At 48.3% G+C, this 21,722-nt stretch overlaps 1 protein-coding gene across 2 annotated transcripts in view; it reads right to left on the reverse strand.

The window, feature by feature from the left end:
• Positions 1-21,722, reverse strand: part of EDEM3 (ER degradation enhancing alpha-mannosidase like protein 3) — a 181,345-nt gene that overhangs the window by 83,384 nt on the left and 76,239 nt on the right. For both annotated transcript variants that reach the window (XM_075322020.1, XM_075322019.1), the window contains exon 5: positions 15,055-15,167. In XM_075322020.1, the coding sequence (XP_075178135.1) occupies positions 15,055-15,167 (113 nt within the window). The remainder of the gene's footprint in view (positions 1-15,054; positions 15,168-21,722) is intronic.

Below are 21,722 nucleotides of genomic sequence, written 5' to 3' on the forward strand. Positions count from 1 at the left end.
AACATACGAACCCTAAGGCTATGTGCCCACGGGGGAAAGTGTCCTGCGGTTATATCCGCAGGAGCTCCCAGAAAACCGCAGCATAACTTTGCTTCCATGCTGCGGTTTATTTGTGGAATGTCCTGCGGATATGCTGCGGTCATTCTGCATTGAGGACAGAGTACCATGGCTTCGGCACTGCATCCTCAATGCAGAACAAGTGCTGGATTGATCGGGGCGTGCATACTTACCTCCATCACGCAGCACTTCTCTCCGGCCGTGTCACTCTGTCAGCGTCTGCTCTGCACTGTGCAGGAGAAGGTGGGTGGGCCTGAACTAGCTCCGGCTGTCACATGACCGGAGCTTGTGCACGCCCCGCCCACCTCCTGCTTCCTGCTCCTGGCTCCACTGCCGTCCTCTGCAGCGAGGGAAAGTGACCGGGTGTCTGCTATCAAGGCAGGTAAGTATGGGACCAAGACAGATTTCCGCAGGTAAATTCGGAGGAATAATTGACATGCAGTTATGTGCGGCTGCGGGACATCCGCAGCATATTCCGCAACGTGGACACAGACACTCCCCATGTCCCATAGGATAACATGGGGAGTGTCTGTACATGCTGAAACCTGCGGATTTATCTGGAAAATCCAGATAAATCCGCAGGTTTTCCGCAGCAAAATCCGCAGGAGCAAGCTCCCGTGGGCACGTAGCCTAAAGCATCAGACAATAACTACACAATCCATCGGGAGGAGTTTCTATGACTCAGGGCAACAAGCCAGACATCCAGCGACAGGTTTCCCATTAAGTTCATGTCCAACTCTAGAAAGAGTAACATGGTGCTGAGCAAGATTGCAATGGAGTCTACACTGTGTTCCAAATTATTATGCTAAAAGAGTTTAGGTGTGATAAGGTTAGAAATGTTTTGTTTGTCATTTAAACTCATTGATGGTGATGTGTGTCAGGGCTCTTTATATCACTGAAAGCAATTGCAGATACCTGTGCAAATTAGTCTGGAAGGTGTGTCCAAATAAAGGCAAGACTACTTAAGAAGGCTGTTCCACATTATTAAGCAGCCTACGTTTTTGCCAAAATAGGAAAGAAAAAGTATGTGTCGACTGCTGAGAAGCAACAAATTGTGGAGTATTTAGGTCAAGGCATGACTACAATCAACATTGCCAAGACACTTCATCGTAATCATTGCACAATCAAGAAGTATGTAGCCGATTCACAGCACACACATGTGCGTGCTGATAAGGAGAAATTGAGGACTCTTTCCAACAGGCAATTGCGTCAGGTTAAAAGATGCCTTGTCATAGCAGCAGACAAGTTTTTGAAGCTGCTGATGCCTCTAACGTCCCCCGAACAACAAAATGCAGGGTTCTTCAGAGGTTTGCAGCGGTGCGTAAGCCATCCTGTCGACCACCTCTATCCACTGCACACAAGCAGAAACAGCTCCAGTGGGCCAAACGATACATGAAGACTGACTTCCAAACTGTTTTGTTCACTGATGAGTGCCGTGCAACGCTCGATGGTCCAGATGGATGGAGTGGAGGATGGCTGGTTGATGGGCACCCCATGAAAACACGGCTAAGGTGCCAACAAGGAGGAGGTGGAGTAATGTTTTGGGCTGGAATCATGGGGAGAGAGATTGTCGGCCCCTTTAGGATCCCTGAAGGGGTAAAGATGAACTCCATAATCTATGTGGAGTTTCTAAAACAGCACTTCCTGCCATGGTTCAGGAGGAAGAACCGTGCATTCCGCAGCAAGATCATTTTCGTGCATGATAATGCACCATCTCATGCTACAAATAACACATCGGCATCTCTGGCTGCTATGGGCATAAAAGAGGACAAACTTATGGTGTGGCCACCATCTTCCCCTGACCTCAACCCCATTGAGAACCTCTGGAGCATCATCAAAAGGAGTGTCTATGATGGCGGGAGGCAGTTCACATCTAAGCAACAGCTCTGGGAGGGTATTCTGTCCACATGCAAAACAATTGAAGCACAAACCATCCAAAAACTGACAAATTCAATGGACGAGAGAGTTCAGAAGCTTCTTTCAAACAAGGGGTCCTATGTGCAAATGTAACATCACCTAGAATTAAGTTTTGACTTAAAAACTGTTTGATTTCATTTTGTAATAAGCTGATAATGCTTATAAAATTTCACAATTGACCATTTTGTTTTTCAAAATAAAAATAAAAAGGTTAAAAACTCTGCTGTGCATAATAATTTGGAACATTCATTTTGAGGGCATTTTGAGCGTTTATTATTTTTTAAAAATATACTGTTTTCATAGGCAGTTTGATCAAAAACATTTCAATTCTACTCGAATAGCAGATGACTGGAAAATAACAATGACTGCAATTCATAAAGTTAATTTAGGAAAATATGAAAAAATATTTTTTGCATAATAATTTGGAACACCGTGTAGACTAGCGGTCTATCCTTTTCAGCAGGAGAGTCCCATTTCTGTCTTGGATGCAATGATAGCCAGATATTGGTCTCAATACCATATTGGAGAAGAAGGACATGAAGATGGCTTTAAGAGGGAAAGTGAGTGTCCCAGGAGCAGCTTTCAACAAGTGTATTTCTGTGCATGGTGCTCATATGAGATGTATTGCTTCCAATTTTTATAATCTGATAATCACCAACATTTCTATCCATCCTGTGATTTATATAACACCACAACGTTTACTTCTACACTAGTATAAAAAACAAACAAAAACCAGATTACACTACACAGCTGGAGGAAAACCGTTCACGCTACCGAATGTGGAAAACTGGGGTTTTTTTATTACATTTCTATCCCGAACTAGAGTCTTCTTCAAGTTCAAAAACCAATCAAGTGCCATTCCTGGGATTTACCTTTATACTGGTTTGGATGGTGGTAAACTACTAGCAATCGGGATATAGTTATATCCATTTGTGGTAAGCGACTAATATTCCTTTATTGTAAATTAAATCTCAGTAAGTTTTTGCTATGCAATCTGACACCAGCATTAGACTGTCATTCCAGCAAAGTGGCAGTTTCCTGGGTGCCGCAGGTATGAGAGTCTGTTTTCTCTGCTGCAGATGTAGTCAGGCTCAGTTGTTGAGCTGCGTATAACCCCCACACACACACACCACAGCTTTCCGTGGACAGTGTACAGTGACTAAGAGGTGATAATTAGAGTTGAGTACCTAACTATCTGTACTTGCTATACTCATAACCTAGTTATATCTAATACTTGTGTATACATTCCGAACTATTCGCTACTCGCACAAATAATACGACGAGTAGCGAGTATTAGACAGTACTCATCAGTATAGCGAGTACAAATAGTACTCAACTCTACTGATGAGGCCGGCATCACACTTGCGATTAACTCGCACGAGTGCAATGCGAGAATTTCTCGCATTGCACTCGGACCCATGTTAGTCAATGAGGCAGCTCCCATTTGCTATTTTTTTTCTCAGTCCAAATCGGACTGAGAATAAAATCGCAGCATCCTGCGTTTTGGTGAGTTTCACACGCGAGTCACTCCAATGAAAGTCAATGGGTGCGTGAAAAAAAACGGATGTCACACACACCACCCTAGTGACATCCGTTTTTATAAATACATTTATCGCATGTTGCAGAAAACACTGCACATGAGTAAGGTCTGGCGATGTCGGTCTCTCTGTCGGTCTTTCTGTATCCCTGTCTGTCGGTCTCTCTCGGTCTGTCCATCTCTGTCGGTCTATCCCTCTCCCCCCCTCTCTCATACTCACCGATCCCCGATTACCGGCGCGGAGCTGCACGGCATTCACACTGCTCCGGCGGCTTTTCCAGCTTTTGAAAAAGCCGGCCGCTCATTATTCTATATAGTATTCACTGATCTCCCCGCCCACCGGCGCCTATGATTGGTTGCAGTCAGACACGCCCCACGTTGAGTGACATTTGTCTCACTGCAACCAATCACAGCCGCCGGTGGGAGTGTCTATATCGTGCAGTAAATTAAATAAATTACAAAAAAAAAAAAAAAAAAAAAAAAACTGCGTGCGGTTCCCCCCAATTTTGATACCAGCCAGGGAAAAGCCATACGGCACGAGGCTGGTATTGTCAGGATGGGGAGCCCCACATTATGGGAAGCCCCACATCCCAATAATATCAGCCAGCAGCCACCCGGAATTGTCGCATCCATTAGATGCGACAGCCCCGGGACTGTACCCGGCCATCCCGATTTGCCCTGGTGCGGTGGCAATCGAGGTAATAAGGAGTTAATGGCAGCAGCCCATAGCTGCCACTGAGTCCTAGATTAATCATCGCAGGAGTCTCCCCAAGATACCTTCCATGTTTAACCTGTAAGATAAAGAAAATGAAGACAAACACCAAAAAATCCTTTATTTGAAATGAACAAAAAAAAATCCACACCGTTTTTCACCACTTTATTCAAGTCCCCAAATACCCTTCCATGTCCGACGTAATCCACAGAGGTCCCACGACGCTTTCAGCTCTGCTACATCAGAAGCTGACACAGAGCGATCACAGACCATGACCGCTCTCTGTGAGCTCCCCGCAGCGACTCAAGTGAGTCGTGCTATCAGCGATTACGTCACTCAGGTGACCCGCGGCCACAGATCTCAGCGGGAGGACTTGTGCTGTGGCCACAGGTAACCTCAGTGACGGCACCGCTGATAGCGCAGATCACTTAAGTCACTCAGGGAATTTGCGGTCACCGGCGAGATCTACACCGGTGACCAAAAATCAGGCCATGCCACACAGACCGAGCCGCAGGGTGAAGTTCATCCGACTTCATTCTGATCGTGCGGCTCTGTCTGTGTCTGCTGTCAGCGGCCATGTAGCAGAGCTGAATGGCAGATGACATAGTAAAAACGGGTCCCATACGCATCAAACACACATTGCACACGGACTGCAATCATGAGAAAAATCCCAGGATCGCATTGCTGTTGCATTGCACACTGATCATAACGTGAACAGAGCTCATGCTACTTTCTAGCATGAGACTCGGACCGATTTTACACGCACAAATGTGTTTCCAGCATAATCAGTGCTGTGGACGAGGGTGGATAGGATGCACAAGGCAGCAAGTGTTATAGTTCTAATCTCCTGCTGATAAAGAAGGGAATTTTGTTTACTTACCGTAAATTCCTTTTCTTCTAGCTCCAATTGGGAGACCCAGACAGTGGTGTATAGCTACTGCCTCTGGAGGCCGCACAAAGAACTACACTTAAAAGTGTAAGGCCCCTCCCCTTCTGGCTATACACCCTCCCGTAGGAGTACGGATTCCTCAGTTTTAGTACCAAAGCAAGAAGGAGGAAAGCCAATAACAGTTTCAAAAACAAATTCAATCCGATAACTAGATCGGAGAACTTAAGAAACAACGTGAACAACATGTGCACCCGAAAAAAACGAAACCCTAAAAACAAATAGGGCGGGTGCTGGGTCTCCCAATTGGAGCTAGAAGAAAAGGAATTTACGGTAAGTAAACAAAATTCCCTTCTTCTTTTTCGCTCCTAATTGGGAGACCCAGACAGTGGGACGTCCAAAAGCAGTCCCTGGGTGGGTAAAAAGATACCACATGAACGGGCTGTCATACAGCCTCTTCCTACAGGTGGGCCACCGCCGCCTGAAGGACCCGTCTACCTAGGCTGGCGTCTGCCGAAGCGTAGGTATGCACTTGATAGTGTTTGGTAAACGTGTGCAGACTCGACCAGGTAGCCGCCTGGCACACTTGCTGAGCCGTAGCCTGATGCCTCAACGCCCAGGACGCACCAACGGCTCTGGTAGAATGGGCCTTCAGTCCAGATGGAATCTGAAGCCCAGCAGAACGGTATGTGTGAAGAATTGGTTCCTTGATCCACCGCGCCAGGGTGGATTTGGAAGCTTGCGATCCCTTATGCTGACCAGCGACTAGGACAAAGAGCGCATCCGAACGGCGTAGAGGCGCCGTGCGAGAAATGTAAATCCTGAGTGCTCTCACCAGGTCCAACAGATGTAAACCCTTTTCAAATTGGTGAACTGGATGCGGACACAAAGATGGCAAAGTGATATCCTGATTGAGATGAAAGGAAGAAACCACCTTGGGAGAAAACTCTGGAATTGGACGCAGTACTACCTTGTCTTGGTGAAACACCAGGAAGGGAGATTTGCAAGATAACGCCGCCAGCTCGGACACTCTTCGAAGAGATGTGACCGCTACAAGAAAAACTACCTTTTGTGAAAGCCGAGAAAGGGGAACCTCTTTCAAGGGCTCGAAAGGCGGCTTTTGAAGAGCAAGGAGAACCTTGTTCAGATCCCAGGGTTCCAATGGCCGTCTGTAAGGAGGAACGATATGACAAACTCCTTGGAGAAACGTGCGTACTTTAGAAAGCTGTGCCAAGCGCTTCTGAAAGAATACGGATAACGCGGAGACTTGACCCTTAAGCGAGCTAAGGGACAAACCTTTTTCCAACCCAGACTGCAGGAAGGAAAGAAAAATTGGCAATGCAAATGGCCAGGGAGAAAACCCTTGAGCCAAGCACCACGCTAAGAATATCTTCCACGTTCTGTGATAGATCTTAGCTGAGGATGGTTTTCTAGCCTGTCTCATTGTGGCAACAACTCCCTGAGATAAACCTGAGGCCGCTAGGATCCAGGACTCAATGGCCACACAGTCAGGTTCAGGGCCGCAGAATTCTGATGGAAAAACGGCCCTTGAGACAGCAGATCTGGACGGTCTGGTAGTGCCCACGGCTGGCCTACCGTGAGATGCCACAGATCCGGGTACCACGACCTTCTTGGCCAATTTGGAGCGACGAGTATGGCTCGCTGGCAGTCGGACTTGATTTTCCGGAGAACTCTGGGTAACAATGCTAGAGGTGGGAACACATAGGGGAGTCGGAATTGCGACCAATCCTGAACCAATGCGTCTGCCGCCAGCGCTCGGTGATCGTGAGACCGTGCCATGAAAACTGGGACCTTGTTGTTGTGCCGTGACGCCATCAGATCGACGTCCGGCGACCCCCAGCGGCAACAGATCTGTTGAAACACGTCCGGGTGAAGGGACCATTCTCCTGCGTCCATGCCCTGGCGACTGAGAAAGTCCGCTTCCCAGTTTTCCACGCCTGGGATGTGAACTGCAGATATGGTGGACGCTCTGCTTTCCACCCACGTCAAAATCCGCTGGACTTCTTGAAAAGCTTGGCGACTGCGTGTTCCCCCTTGGTGGTTGATGTACGCCACCGCTGTGGAGTTGTCCGACTGAATCCGAATCTGCTTGCCTTCCAGCCATTGTTGGAAGGCTCGCAGAGCAAGATAGATTGCTCTGATTTCCAGAACATTGATCTGCAAGGTGGACTCTTCCTGAGTCCACGTCCCCTGAGCCCTGTGGTGGAGAAACACCGCTCCCCACCCTGATAGGCTCGCATCTGTCGTGACCACTGCCCAGGACGGGGGAAGGAACGACTTTCCCTGTGACAATGAGTTGGGGAGAAGCCACCAACGTAGAGAGTCCTTGGCAGTCTGAGAGAGGGAGACCGTCCTGTCGAGGGACGTCGATCTCCCATCCCATTGGCGCAGAATGTCCCATTGGAGAGGGCGCAGATGAAACTGCGCGAACGGGACTGCCTCCATTGCTGCTACCATCTTTCCTAGGAAATGCATGAGGCGCCTCAGTGAGTGCGACTGGCTCTGAAGGAGAGATTGCACTCCAGTCCGTAGCGAGCACTGCTTGTCCAGTGGAAGCCTCACTATCGCTGATAGAGTATGAAACTCCATGCCAAGATAAGTCAGAGATTGGGTCGGGGTTAGATGAGACTTTGGAAAGTTGATAATCCACCCGAAAGTCTGGAGAGTGTCTAGCGCCACCTCCAGACTGTGTTGGCATGCTTCTTGAGAGGATGCCTTTATAAGCAGGTCGTCTAGATACGGGATGACCGAGTGACCCTGCGAGTGCAGAACAGCTACTACTGCTGCCATGACTTTGGTGAAGACCCGGGGGGCTGTTGCCAGACCGAAGGGTAACGCCACGAACTGTAGGTGCTCGTCGTGTATGACGAAACGTAGGAAACGCTGATGCTCTGGTGCAATCGGCACGTGGAGATACGCATCTTTGATGTCTATTGATGCTAGAAAATCTCCCTGAGACATTGAGGCTATGACGGAGCGTAGGGATTCCATCCGGAACCTCCTGACTTTTACGTGTCTGTTGAGCAACTTCAGATCCAGGACGGGACGATACGATCCGTCCTTTTTTGGGACCACAAACAGATTGGAGTAAAAACCGTGACCCTGTTCCTGAAGAGGGACGGAGGTCACCACTCCTTCCGCCTTTAGAGCGGCCACCGCCTGCCACAGAGCATCGGCTCGGTCTGGTGGTGGAGAAGTTCGGAAGAAACGAGTTGGCGGACGAGAACTGAACTCTATCCTGTACCCGTGAGATAGAATATCTCTCACCCAACGGTCCTTGACGCTTGCTAGCCAAATGTCGCCAAAGTGGGACAGCCTCCCACCGACCGCGGGCGTGGGTATCGGAGACCGCAAGTCAGGAGGACGTCGTTTTGGCAACGGTTCCTCCGGCTGGTCTTTTTGGGCGTGACTGAGACCTCCAAGGATTTGAACGTCTCTGGTCCTTTTGAGTCTTTTTTGACGAGGCGAATTGGGACCTGCCCTGTCCTCGAAAGGACCGATAACCAGACTGACCCCTCCTCTGTTGGGGCTTGTTTTGTCTGTGTTGCGGTAAGGAAGAGTCCTTACCCTTGGAGTGTTTGATGATTTCATCCAAACGCTCTCCAAACAATCGGTCACGAGAAAAAGGCAAATTGGTTAAGCACTTCTTGGAATGAGAATCTGCTTTCCAATGTCTCAACCACAGAGCCCTACGCAAAACAACTGAGTTGGCTGACGCCACTGCCGTGCGGCTTGTAGCGTCCAGAACAGCATTAATCGCGTACGACGCGAATGCCGCCATTTGCGAGGTCAATGGTGCTACCTGCGGGGCAAATGCACGTGTGACTGAGTCGACTCGCGCAAGCCCGGCCGTGATAGCTTGGAGTGCCCATACGGCCGCAAAAGAAGGCGCTAATGACGCTCCAATCGCTTCATAGATGGATTTCAGCCAGAGCTCCATCTGCCTGTCAGTGGCATCTTTAAGTGCCGCTCCATCTTCAACAGCAACCAAGGATCTAGCTGCAAGCCTGGAAATTGGAGGATCCACTTTTGGACACTGGGTCCAACCCTTGACCACTTCAGAGGGAAAAGGGTAGCGTGTATCTTTAAGTCGTTTAGGAAAACGCCTTTCAGGATAAGCGTGGGGTTTCTGGATTGCGTCTCTGAAGTCAGCGTGGTCCAGAAAAGTGCTTAATGTACGCTTAGGGTATCTGAAATGGATTCTCTCGTGCTGCGAAGCTGACTCCTCTACAGGAGGAGCTGGTGGGGAAATATTCAACATCTTATTGATGTTAAATATAAGATCATTAACTATGGCGTCACCATCTGGTGTATCTAGATTGAGAGCGGTCCCAGGATCAGAATCCTGATCAGTTACGTCCGCCTCATCACCCATAGATTCATCCCGCTGGGATCCAGACCATTGAGATGAATGTGAAGGCCCGTCATAACGAGCCCGCTTAGGCTGCCCGGGGCCATCGTCCGAGTCAGAGTCTTCACCCTGAGGTGTAGATGCCCGTCCCGGAGCTAGGAGCTGAGGGGGACCAGGGGGCAATGATTGCACAGTGTCCGTGGTCTGAAGTACAGGCCTAGCTCGCAATGTGTCAAGAATTTGTGACATAGTGAGAGACATTCTGTCAGCAAAAGCTGCAAACTCAGTTCCTGTCACCTGGACAGCATTCACAGGTGGTACACCCTGGGACACGTCCAGCAGAGGTCCCGACTGTGCAAGCGCCGCAGGGGCCGAGCACTGCACACAATGGGGGTCCGTGGAGCCTGCCGGTAGAAAAGTCCCACATGCGGTGCAGGAAGCATATAATGTCTGTGCTTTGGCACCCTTGCGTTTTACGGGCGACATGCTGCTGGCTCTCTGCATGTGAGAGAGTCTATAGCCAAAAGGGCGACCAGCGCTATGCAATACAAAGTATTTGTAGCAACAAAATACTAAGAATACTACGAGCACAAGAGGGGGTGAGCCCTGAGGGCTGCTTACCGCCCGCTGAACAGCGGGTAAGAGGCTGCAGAATGCCTTGTCTGGGTCTCCCCGGCTCCCCTCTGCAGCGCAGCGTGTCTGGCAAGAATGGCTGCCGGCTTGTGTGGAGAGGGGCGGTCCGTGGGAGTTCCCAAACAAAAGTGCGGGAACAGTGTCCCCTCTGTGCTGACTGTGAGGGCTGGAGTATGTAAAAACGACTCCAGCCCTCAGCGCTGATGCACTGGCCAGCGTCCCGCCCCTCTCCTGACTGGCAGGTCTGGGGGCGGGAACGAACGAAAGCAGGCCGCAAAAGCCGGGGACTCGAGTTATCAGCGCGGCCGCCGTAAAAGCGCGGGCCGCGCTGAAGTCCCCGGCGCACTACAAGTGCCAGCCGCGCCGCTATTCCAGCGGCCGGCGCGACCGAGTCCTAGACGTGGGCAGCGTCCCGCCCCTCTCCTGACTGGCAGGTCCGGGGGCGGGAACGAACGGAAACAGGCCGCAAAAAGCCGGGGACTGTAGTTATCAGCGCGGCCGCCGTAAAAGCGCAGGCCGCGCTGAAGTCCCCGGCGCACTACAAGTGCCAGCCGTGCCGCAGCCCCAGCGGCCGGCGCGGCCGATCCCATAAGTGTGCCTGCTTCAGCTAAGCTGAATGAGGCCATGGCACAGGCGCCGCAGCGCTGACGTCCCCCGGCGCACTACAACACCCAGCATGCTGCGGTGTGAGCGCCAAATGCACGGGGACCCAGAGTACCTTAAGGAAGCAGGGCCATGTCCCTGACGTACTCCGCTCCATCCAGCATCTTCTCCAGGGGCTGTAGATGGAGCCCGGTCTCAGTGCCTGGAGACCGGTAAATCCCACTTCACCCAGAGCCCTGTAAAAAGGGATGGGGAAGGAATCAGCATGTGGGCTCCTGCCGCCGTACCCGCAATGGGTACCTCAACCTTACAAACACCTCCGACATAAGTGGGGTGAGAAGGGAGCATGCTGGGGACACTGTATGTGTCCTCTTTTCTTCCATCCGACATAGTCAGCAGCTGCTGCTGACTAAAAACAATGGAGCTATGCGTGCGTGTCTGACCTCCTTGCGCACAAAGCTAAAACTGAGGAATCCGTACTCCTACGGGAGGGTGTATAGCCAGAAGGGGAGGGGCCTTACACTTTTAAGTGTAGTTCTTTGTGCGGCCTCCAGAGGCAGTAGCTATACACCACTGTCTGGGTCTCCCAATTAGGAGCGAAAAAGAAATAATGATTGCATTGGAACTGCAAAACACAGTACATTAAGGGTATGTGCGCACTAGGCGTTTTTTTCACGCTGCGTTCCACGCATGCGTTTTTACCGCGATTTGGTGCGTTTTTTGCTGCGTTTTTGCTCACTGCGTTTTTAATCAGTGCACAATGCCATTAAAGATTGTTGATGGAAAAAAAAAAAAAAAAGGTCTGATGTCATTTCCTTCTTCAAAATGTTCATTGTATGCAGGAGAGCAGACAGCTGCAGAACTAGTGTATGCAGGAGAGCAGACAGCAGCTGCAGAACTACAAGGCTCAGCATCCTCCATTCACTAAGTGTATGCAGGAGAGCAGACAGCAGCTGCAGAACTACAAGGCTCAGCATCCTCCATCCAGGACTGTATGCAGGAGTTTTTTGCCCAAAAACAAAAAAAAAAAAAAAATTGACATGGGCTTCGCTATATTTTTGTATGCTAGCCAGGTACAGCAGGCAGGTACAGGCTGCCCCCAATCCCCAGCTGCCTATTTGTACCCGGCTGGGAATCAAAAATATAGGGAAGCACTTTTTTTTTTTTTTTATTTCATGAATTTCAAGAAATAATAAAAAAAAAAAATGACATAGGCTTCGCCCAACTTTTGAGTCCAGCCAGGTACAACTAGGCAGCTGGGGATTGGAATCCGCAGTGCAGAGTGCCCAAGCTTTCTGGGCACCCCCGCTGCGAATTGCAGTCCGCAGCTACCCCAGAAAATGGCGCTTTCATAGAAGCGCCATCTTCTGGCACTGTATCCAACTCTTCCAGCTACCCTGGTGACTGTGGCTCGCTGGGTAATAATGGAGTTAGGGCTAGCTGTATATTATCAGCTGGCCCTAAGCCCGAAATTCATGGTGTCACGCCAATATTAGACATGGCCACCATGAATTTCTAGTAATAAAAAAAAAAAAAACTTAAAAATATTTTTATTAGAAATAAAACACAACACAATTAGTGACTCCATCTTTATTGAAATAAAGAACCCCCCTCCGCAGTAATCCTGGGTCAAGGGTCCCGCGCCGTCCAATCCGGATCCAATATCATCTGATCGGTTTGCTGGAAGGCAAAGCGATCAGATGATGTGTCAGGTTAAAGGACGTGAATCACATCACACAGCAGCTGATTGTATAAAAGCCGGTTATACAATCAGCTGAAGCATCAGTGCAAAAAAAAATAAATAAATACTCACGTCTGTGCTGATTACCGGCAGCTCCTGGAGCGATGGGATGAGAGTCTGATCCTGTCCCATCGCTGCAGGAGCTGCCGGTAATCAGCTGATGAAGTCTCCTGACGGCAGTATCAGCTGATAGCCGGCCGGGCGCGAAAAAGCCGGCGACACCGCGAGAATTACGATCAGCTGATGCGTCAGGTGATCCACCGCCAGGTCCTGCAAGCTTCGTACGTGCCCCGGGGAGACTGCACACAGCCAAAGCGGCGGTACCGGGACAGGAGCAGGGAGCGGGCATGGCACCGGGACCCTGCAGACAGGTGAGTATATATGACATTTTTTTTTTTCAACTGTTCACTTTTGTTTTCGCCGCTGCCTCCACCTCCCGCCCAGACATGGCGCCGCACGGAGCTGACATGGCACCGGGCGGGTTGCGGACGCAGCGGTGACGGTACCTGGAGGATTCATGCTCCTGTGTTTACCAACAGAACGAATCCTCTTCCTGTACACGTCACTTTACTGCCCACCCCTTGCGTTTATAGCTGCGTTTTTAGTCATAGAAACGCAGCTATATGCGTTTTTCATTGCGTTGTTGAACATCTCATTGAACTCAATGGCTGAAAAACGCAGAAATAATTGACACGCTGCATTTTTGTGGTCACCACAAAAACGCAGCTACAAAAAAACGCTGTGTGCGGACAGCACTTCTGAAAACCCATAGACATTGCTGGGGAAGCAATGTCACTGCGTTTTCAGCACAAAAACGCGGTAAAAAACGCCGCTAAAAACGCAGCATAAACGCCTAGTGCGCACAAGGCCTAAGTGTCACATTGCTGGAATCAGGGTCTCTGTGCCTACATTATGGTGCTCTCAGATTATATACAAAAAAATTTACATATTCCCTTAACAAAACAATTTTGGGTAGCTTTCCCGTGAACAAGTAAGGCTAAGTTTATATCCAGTAATCATCCATGAGAACAAATCTTGCGGAGATCTGTTGGAATAGAAATGTTTTGTCCGTTGTTAAAATAACAGATTTCTGCAGGATCCTTATTTTTTGGCAATGGAGTCTATGGAGGACGGATTAGTTAACGGATCTCTATTTAGCCATCCGTTATGCATTCAGTCAATTTTTTTCTTACAGGATGCTTTACAAATGGAAGTGTAGCACCCAGGGATATGGGGTACTCGGTTCCGGGCAGAGTCTCTATTGGGAATGTCACAATGGTGGCTGTTCCTGGTTCCGTGCCTTGGGCACTTTTTGTAATGGGGACATTTACAGGGGATTGGTGAATAAAATGTATTCGTGATGCCACTTGCGGTGTTGCGGCTAAGTGTAGGGACCCACCGCTGCAAAATGTCTACTGGGGCTGATGGTATGAGAAGCTAGTATGGTAGTCCCTACGCAAGCAGGATATTGCCCCAGAGAGTGTATGGTGCGGTGGACGTCGGAAGAAGGAGTCCAGACAGATATTCAGTGAAACTGGTTTACTCACTTTGGATGTTAACTAGTTGCCTGAGGCCGGCTGGTTTCGCCTCCAGGTCCCCTTCATCTCAGTGCCAGTCTGCTTCTCTGGTACCTTCTTCCCCTGCACCTGTCTCTGGTAAGTGGGCCCCGTGGTATTGAACACTGGGGGGTCTCCGCTCTGTGGATGTTTACTTCTGTCTGCCTGACAGTAGCGTGAACCTTGTGGGGATGGAGTCTCTGGTACTGTCCCAGGTTCTCCCTTTGTTACTGAGTCTCAGATTCTTTAGGGTCAGCAAGGTCCTTGATGGTCCCCTTTGCTGTGCAGGTGTTAACAGGTCGGCTTGTAGCTCTTTCTGTCCTAGGGTCCTGTACCCAGTTGGTGCGTAGTTCTGGGTGTACTCCACCGGCAACCACCTCTCCTGGATACCAGGTCACCGTTAACCCGAGTCAGGACGTTCCTCAGTCACACCTTTTCACCTCCACTGTCAACTCTAGACTCTCTACTCAGACTGACTACTGACTTCCTGTGTTCCCGACTACTCTCCAAAGTCTGCCCCTCCCACCTGGTCAACTAGTGGACTGGACTGGCTCCACCTCTAGGCGGCCATACATGCTCCCACAGTAGCCAAGTACCATTCTATGGGGGATTGTTGGGGGAAACTGGGATTACCAGGGTTTTTGGTGTTACCGGCACTGGGGTTCTGGGTCCCTAAGGGGGTAGGCCCTGCACCCTGGTGGGGATGCAAAACCTTGTAGCACCCTGATGGCTTCAGGGGCGCTACAGAAGAGAGGTAGCAATCTGTTAACGGATCCGTCCAACATAGACTTTAATGTTTAAAAAGAGAAAAGAAAAAAGAAAAAAAAAAAACACTGATCCAGCAGAAATCATTTTGCCCACGCATCTCTGCCCGAACTATGCTAACAGATGATAGCAGGACATGTGAACTCGGCTTAATAGCAGTGAATTATTCATGATACATGCTGGAAACTGAGCTACTGAGCTATGTACAGCCTAAATGAGCACATTGGGTCTCCGTATTTTCCAGACACTAGTAGGACATGGTTATGTGCACTTACCCCAGCACTCGAATGTTTGTCTCAAATACAGAAACCACTATGTCATTGTCCAAGTTGACATCATTTATTACTTTTCTAACAGCATCTTCAAATTCGTGAGTTCTGTTTAGTACCTGTGAAGAAAGAAATAGTAATATCAGACTGCCAGGGCCTCCCATAGAAGCACAGAGTAATGCCATTTACTTTTCAGGAATAATGGATTTATTTAAACTGGCCCCTCTCTTAATCAGCAATGAGTGTAGAAAATTAAGTGTGCATAATAATTAGACAAGTATTTTCACCACGTTAATTTTTATGCAGATTTTCCAATTCCAAGATGTATAAACATGAATGCTCGTTGGATGAAGCATTATATAATGACAGACGGTGCGGCCTCAGGATATTATCACCCTTTATCACGGTGTGCAGAACCATTAGACCGCTTGTTTTCCTCGGGCAAAATGGGCCAACAGAGATTTCACTTTCTATGAAGTAAAAAATTGTAAAAAGTCTTAACGAGGGAAGCACACTGGAAACTGCTAAGATATGGATCACAGAACCATAAGGCTATGTGCCCACGCTACAGGATTTATCGCGGATTTGACGCGGATTTTGACGCGGATTTAGCGCGGATTTGCCGAAAATCTGCAGCACAGCTACTCCCCAGCCATTTCAATGGCATTTTGGAAATGCTGTGCCCATGCTGCGGATTTTTCCGCTGCGGATTTTGCCGCGGATTTTGATGCGGAACAAACTGCAGCATGTCAATTGTTTGGTACGGATTTGGTGCGGATTTTCTGTTTTGAATGGGGAAAAAAAAAAAAATAAAATCCGCATCAAAATCCGCGGCAAATCCGCGGCAAATCCGCGGGTGCGGATTTGCCGCGAAAGTTGCGGATTTTCAGGCAAAAAAATCCGCAGGGACCTTTTACTGTGGACACATAGCCTAAAGCTTTGATGCAAATAGTTAACAGGTCGCAAAAAAACATGGTGAAAAAAATAAGATACACATTAACTGACAAAGGTTTGAGAAGAATCAAATGTGAAGGGGCCAGGAAGCCATCATCCTCCAGCATTCTCATATTCCAGAACGGCAGCCTCCATGGAGAGCACATAAATACAAGGTGTTCAGTGCTCAGAGACATGGCCGAGGTAAAGAAAGCTGGAACCCAACCACCACTGAGCAATACACAGAAGTACAATTAACCAGTGCTCAGAGACATGACCGAGGTAAGGAGGACTAAAACCCAACCACCACTGAGCAATACACAGAAGTACAATTAACCAGTGCTCAGAGACACGGCCGAGGTAAGGAGGACTAAAACCCAACCACCACTGAGCAATACACAGAAGTACAATTAACCAGTGCTCAGAGACACGGCCGAGGTAAGGAGGACTAAAACCCAACCACCACTGAGCAAGACAGAAGTAGAAGGTGTTCAGTGCTCAGAGACACGGCTGAGGTAAGGAAGGCTGACACTTGGCCACTACTGAGCAAGACACAGAAGTTCAAGGTGATCAGGGACATGGTCGAAGTAAGGAAGACTGAAACCCAACCACCACTGAACAATACACATAAATACAAGGTGTCCAGTGCTCAGAAATACAGCCAAGGAAAGGAAGGCTGGAATGCCTTACTACATGGTCCCTAAATCCTTTTTGGTTTCAAATTATTGAGATTGAACCTATTACTTCTACTAATAAACATTACCTAGAAAAAAAAAAAAAATAGTAATGCGTGGCTCTCCCAAAACACGATATGGGACGCCATGAAAGCCTGTTTAAGAGGGGCATTAATGCATGGGGTAAGTCTAAGACTAAAATTGACACAGTTAGTGGTGTTTCACAGGGACAGGGTCCAGACCATGGAGCAGCAGTATATAAACTCAATGACTCCGAACTTGCAGGAGTGGATAGAAGCACAGAAAGCGTATGATACACATATGAAGGAAAGGGCTTCTAAGAATAAAAGGATGTTCTCGCATTTTTTGAGGAGGGTGAGAAGGCAGGACATTAATTAGCTGTTATAGCCAGAGCACAGCAGGGAAACTCTTGTGGGGGCCACAAGGTACCGTATAGCACAGGTATGATAGTTAATCAGACCAGATACTAAACGTCTTTTCTGACTCCTATCAGTAGCATTGTAGTTCTAAATTTGGTTTTGATAAAGACCAAATTAATTCCTATTTAGAGGGTATTCATCTCCCCATGCTTTCATCGGCAGACCGTAAGTACTTAAATGACCCATTGCAACTAGAAGAACTACAAATAGCCGTAGCTTCCATGTCTAACATTAAATCTCCAGGATCGGATGGTCTCCCCACGGAGATGTACAAAAAATTTGGGGATATACTACTACTACCACAGCTCCTGAATACATTTCAGGAGGCAATTAAAGTGGGAAGACTCCCCCCATCAATTGAAGAGGCAATAGTTGTGGTCATACTTAAACCAGGTAACGACCCCCTGCTCCCTTACTCGTACAGACCAATCTCCCTGCAGCCACCAGACATCAAAATAATAGTGAAGGTCCTAGCCGCTAGAGTAAACATGGTGATCTCGTCTCTGCGCCACTCTGATCAATCTGGCTTTATACCTTCCAGATCCACGACTATAAATGTACGAAGTCTCCATGTTAATCTGCAACTTCCAGTGAACAATGCGGGGGATAGGGTCATTTGCTCGCTTGACGCAGCTAAAGCGTTCAACTCTATTGAGTGGGACTTATGGGCAGTTCTCAGTAAATTTAGATTGGGCACAAATTTTATCTCCTGGGTAAAGCTGCCATACAGTAGACCCACAGCTAGGTTCACAGTTAATGAGCGGCTTACACCAGCATTTCCCTTAGCTAGAGGTATTGGACAGGGGTGCACTCTCACCCTTGCTATGTGCGATGGCCTTAGAGCCCATGGCGGCAATTTTACGAAAGCACCCGAATATAGTGGGGTTCAAAAGAGGGGAACATAAGGAACAGGTAGGGTTATACGCTGATGATGCACTACTCTTTCTAGCAGATGCCTCTATTACACTACCTATAGTGATGGAAACAATTCAAGAATTTGGGAGATACTGCAGGTAAATGATAAACTGGGGAAAGTCTGTCTTACTGCCAGTAGATATCATTGGTAACATCCCTCAGTATGCCTCCTTGGGATTAACAATTACCTCACACGTTAAGTATCTGGGGATTAATGTTACTGCCAGAGTGAATGACTACGGAAAACTTAAGTTAACCCCAGTTCTTAAAAAATTTCAAGACAAAATTGACTCGGACTCTGCTGCCTCTGTCTGTGGTGGGGCGCATGAATTTGATCAAAATAATGCCTCAATTATTATACGTCCTACATAACTCGTCACAGTGGATTACCCAAAGATACTTTTACAGGATTAACTCGCTCTCTAGGGAATTAATCTGGGGAAGGCATAGCCCACTAATCAAACTGGAGACACTAAAAAGAGAAAACGGAGTGGGCGACTGGCGGTGCCTAATCCATGGGTTTATTTTGCAGCAGCTCAGTTACAGTATATTCGGGGATGGGATGACCTGGGAGAAGAGGACCACAAACATTATTACCGTATTTTTCGGACCATAAGACGCACTTTTTTTCCCCCAAATGTTGTGGGAAAGTTGGGGGTGCGTCTTATGGTCTGACTGTGGCTGCGGGGAATGAGGTGCTGCGGTGGAGCGGGTCATCGGGGGCACGAGCAGGCTGTAGCAGCCTGCTGTGACCACGGGGGCCCGCTCATTACATATGCACGCCCATTTCTCAGCGCAGAAGCCGGCGCTGACAGGTGGGCGGGAGGACGAGCGGGGACGCGCGCATAGTAAAGAGCCGGTCCGCATGATCACTCCTGGCAATTACAGCCTGGAATGATCATGTACGGCTGTATTCACCGCCCACCGCCCCCCGCGTACCGTCATCATCATCAGCGCGGGGTGCAGTGAATCAGTGTACTCACCCGTCCCAGTGTGTGGAGCCGTCCCCCTGCAGCACGCGATGTCTTCCTGTCTGTGCCGGTCAGCTGATCTGTGCTGATCGGCACAGACAGGAAGACATCGCGTGCTGCAGGGGAACGGCTACACACACACACACACGTCAGTGGTGCAGAGAGGAAGATGATCGGCTGCAGGGAGTGAGGAAAAGGGGAGTATAAACGTTTGTTTTTTTTTTTCTCTCTGTGCTATAGGATACAGGCCATATACCAGGATGGTATATGAGCACGATGGGGGCATATAGCAGGATGGGAGTATATGAGCAGGATGGATGAGGGGTATATCAACAGGATGGGGGTATATGAACAGGACGGGAGTATATGACCAGGATGGATGGGGGGTATATGAACAGGATGGGAGTATATGAGCAGGATAGATGGGGGGTATATCAATAGGATGGGGGTATATGAACAGGATGGGGGTATATGAACAGGATGGGGGTATATGAACAGGATGGGAGTATATGAACAGGATGGGAGTATATGAACAGGATGGGAGTATATGAACAGGATGGGAGTATATGAACAGGATGGGAGTATATGAACAGGGTGGGAGTATATGAACAGGATGGGAGTATATGAACAGGATGGGAGTATATGAGCAGGATGGATGGGGGAATATGAGCAGGATGGATGGGGGAATATGAGCAGGATGGATGGGGGAATATGAGCAGGATGGATGGGGGAATATGAGCAGGATGGATGGGGGAATATGAGCAGGATGGATGGGGGAATATGAGCAGGATGGATGGGGGGTATATAATAGGATGGGGGTATATGAACAGGATGGGGGAATATGAGCAGGATGGGGGAATATGAGCAGAATGGGGGTTTATAGCAGGATCATATACAAGGCAGGAGGATCATTACCAGGATGGGGTACCTTAGTAGAGAATTTGGGGGCATTACCCCCATAACAGTGTCAGCAGCAGATCTTCGCTCCATAACAGTGTGTCATGACCACATTTTTTTGCTTAAAGTTTTATTTTCCTCCTCTAAAACCAGGGTGCGTCTTATAATCCGGTGCGTCTTATAGTCCGAAAAATACGGTACTTCAACATTTTAAATCGTCTCGTCTTAACAAAGCTTTGGAGTCGAGAAAATTCAGGTCTTCGTCAGAAAGCGCTCTTTGCTATTGATACATAAGCTATGGGAAAAGGGATAACCAGACTTAGGGCGGCGTCACACGCTACGATATATCGGGTGATATGTCGTCGGGGTCAAGGATTCCGTGACGCATATTCGGCATTGTTAGACATATCGTAGCGTGTGACAGCTACGAACGACTGTGAATGAGCAAAAAATACTCACCTTATCGTTGCTCGTTGACATGTCGTTCATTTTCAAAATGTCGGTCCTCCTCCTGTGCTCCGGTTGTTCATCGTTCCCGAGGCAGCACACATCGCTCCGTGTGACACCCCGGGAACGACGAACACAGCTTACCTGCGTCCCGCCGGCAATGCGGAAGGAAGGAGGTGGCCGGGATGTTACGTCCCGCGCTTCTATCTATTGGCCAGTGGCTGTGTGACGCCAAACGTCCCTCCCTCTTCAGGAAGAGTATGTTCGCCGCCCACAGCGACGTCGTCCAGGAGGTAAGTGCGTGTGACAGGGGGTTAAAGACTGTGCGCCACGGGCAACTAATTGCCCGTGACGCACAAACGACGGGGGCGGGAATGATCGCTCATGCGATCGCACGATAGATCGTACCCTGTGACGCCGGCCTTATACAAATGTTAGACGGAGAAGGGATTAAAAATGTCTTTCAACAACAAACTAAATGGGCATCAAAATCGTGGATTCTATAAATACTTACAATTGAGGCATGCATACCTAGAGGAAAGATCTGTTGCAGGTCAGAGGATACAACATAACAGGAGAGTACAGACAATAGCACTTTCCTATGGTTCAATTGGATTAATATCAGCATTGTATGACGACGTACTAGATAGAACACTACTGAACCACTCTATGCACTCTAAAGAAAAGTAAGAGCAGGAAATAGGTCCTCTTGAAGATAATCAGTGGGCTGAAATAGTAGAAAGAGTCCATGAGCTATCCTTGGGAGAAGCTCACAGACTATCACAGCTGTATGTAATACACCAAGTATATCGAATGCCTAAAAAATTTTTCTGGAGTTAGGGGCCAGACCAGACTCTTCCTGCCTGGCTGAAAGGCAGACTCTGCTGCCATGCTCCATATGTTGTGGTCATGCCCTAACCTGAAAGCATTCTGGAGAGGGGTAGTTTTATATTATTAAAAGAGCCTGACTAATCTAAACCTCACACCCTTCGTGTGAATATTGGGATATATTGAAGATCTGACTGTAGATGAGGAGGGAGAGCTAGCAGTATCCTATATGTTATTCATGGCTACAAAATTGATTGCACAATACTGGATCTCAGACCAAACTCCCAACTATTTCAGAATTCATTAACAAAATAAACAAGCAATGATAAACTTAGAAAAGGGGACATATTTGAAAAAGAATTGTATTCTTAAATTTGAATAGATATGGGCCACGTAGATTGACGGTTCAGTTCTAGGGATCTGTTTAAATTTCGCCTTGATCTGTTCTAAAATGAAGCAGGGAATTGAAATCTGCTGAATCTACTTGCAAAATTCTCTTTTGATTCATGTGCTTGAAGCGCCCCCTTTGCCAGTATTGTGCATAATAATAAATAGCCGATGTGGTAGGA

The sequence above is a fragment of the Anomaloglossus baeobatrachus genome, chromosome 8 (genome assembly GCF_048569485.1).
Source record: "Anomaloglossus baeobatrachus isolate aAnoBae1 chromosome 8, aAnoBae1.hap1, whole genome shotgun sequence".
Taxonomy (NCBI): domain Eukaryota; kingdom Metazoa; phylum Chordata; class Amphibia; order Anura; family Aromobatidae; genus Anomaloglossus; species Anomaloglossus baeobatrachus.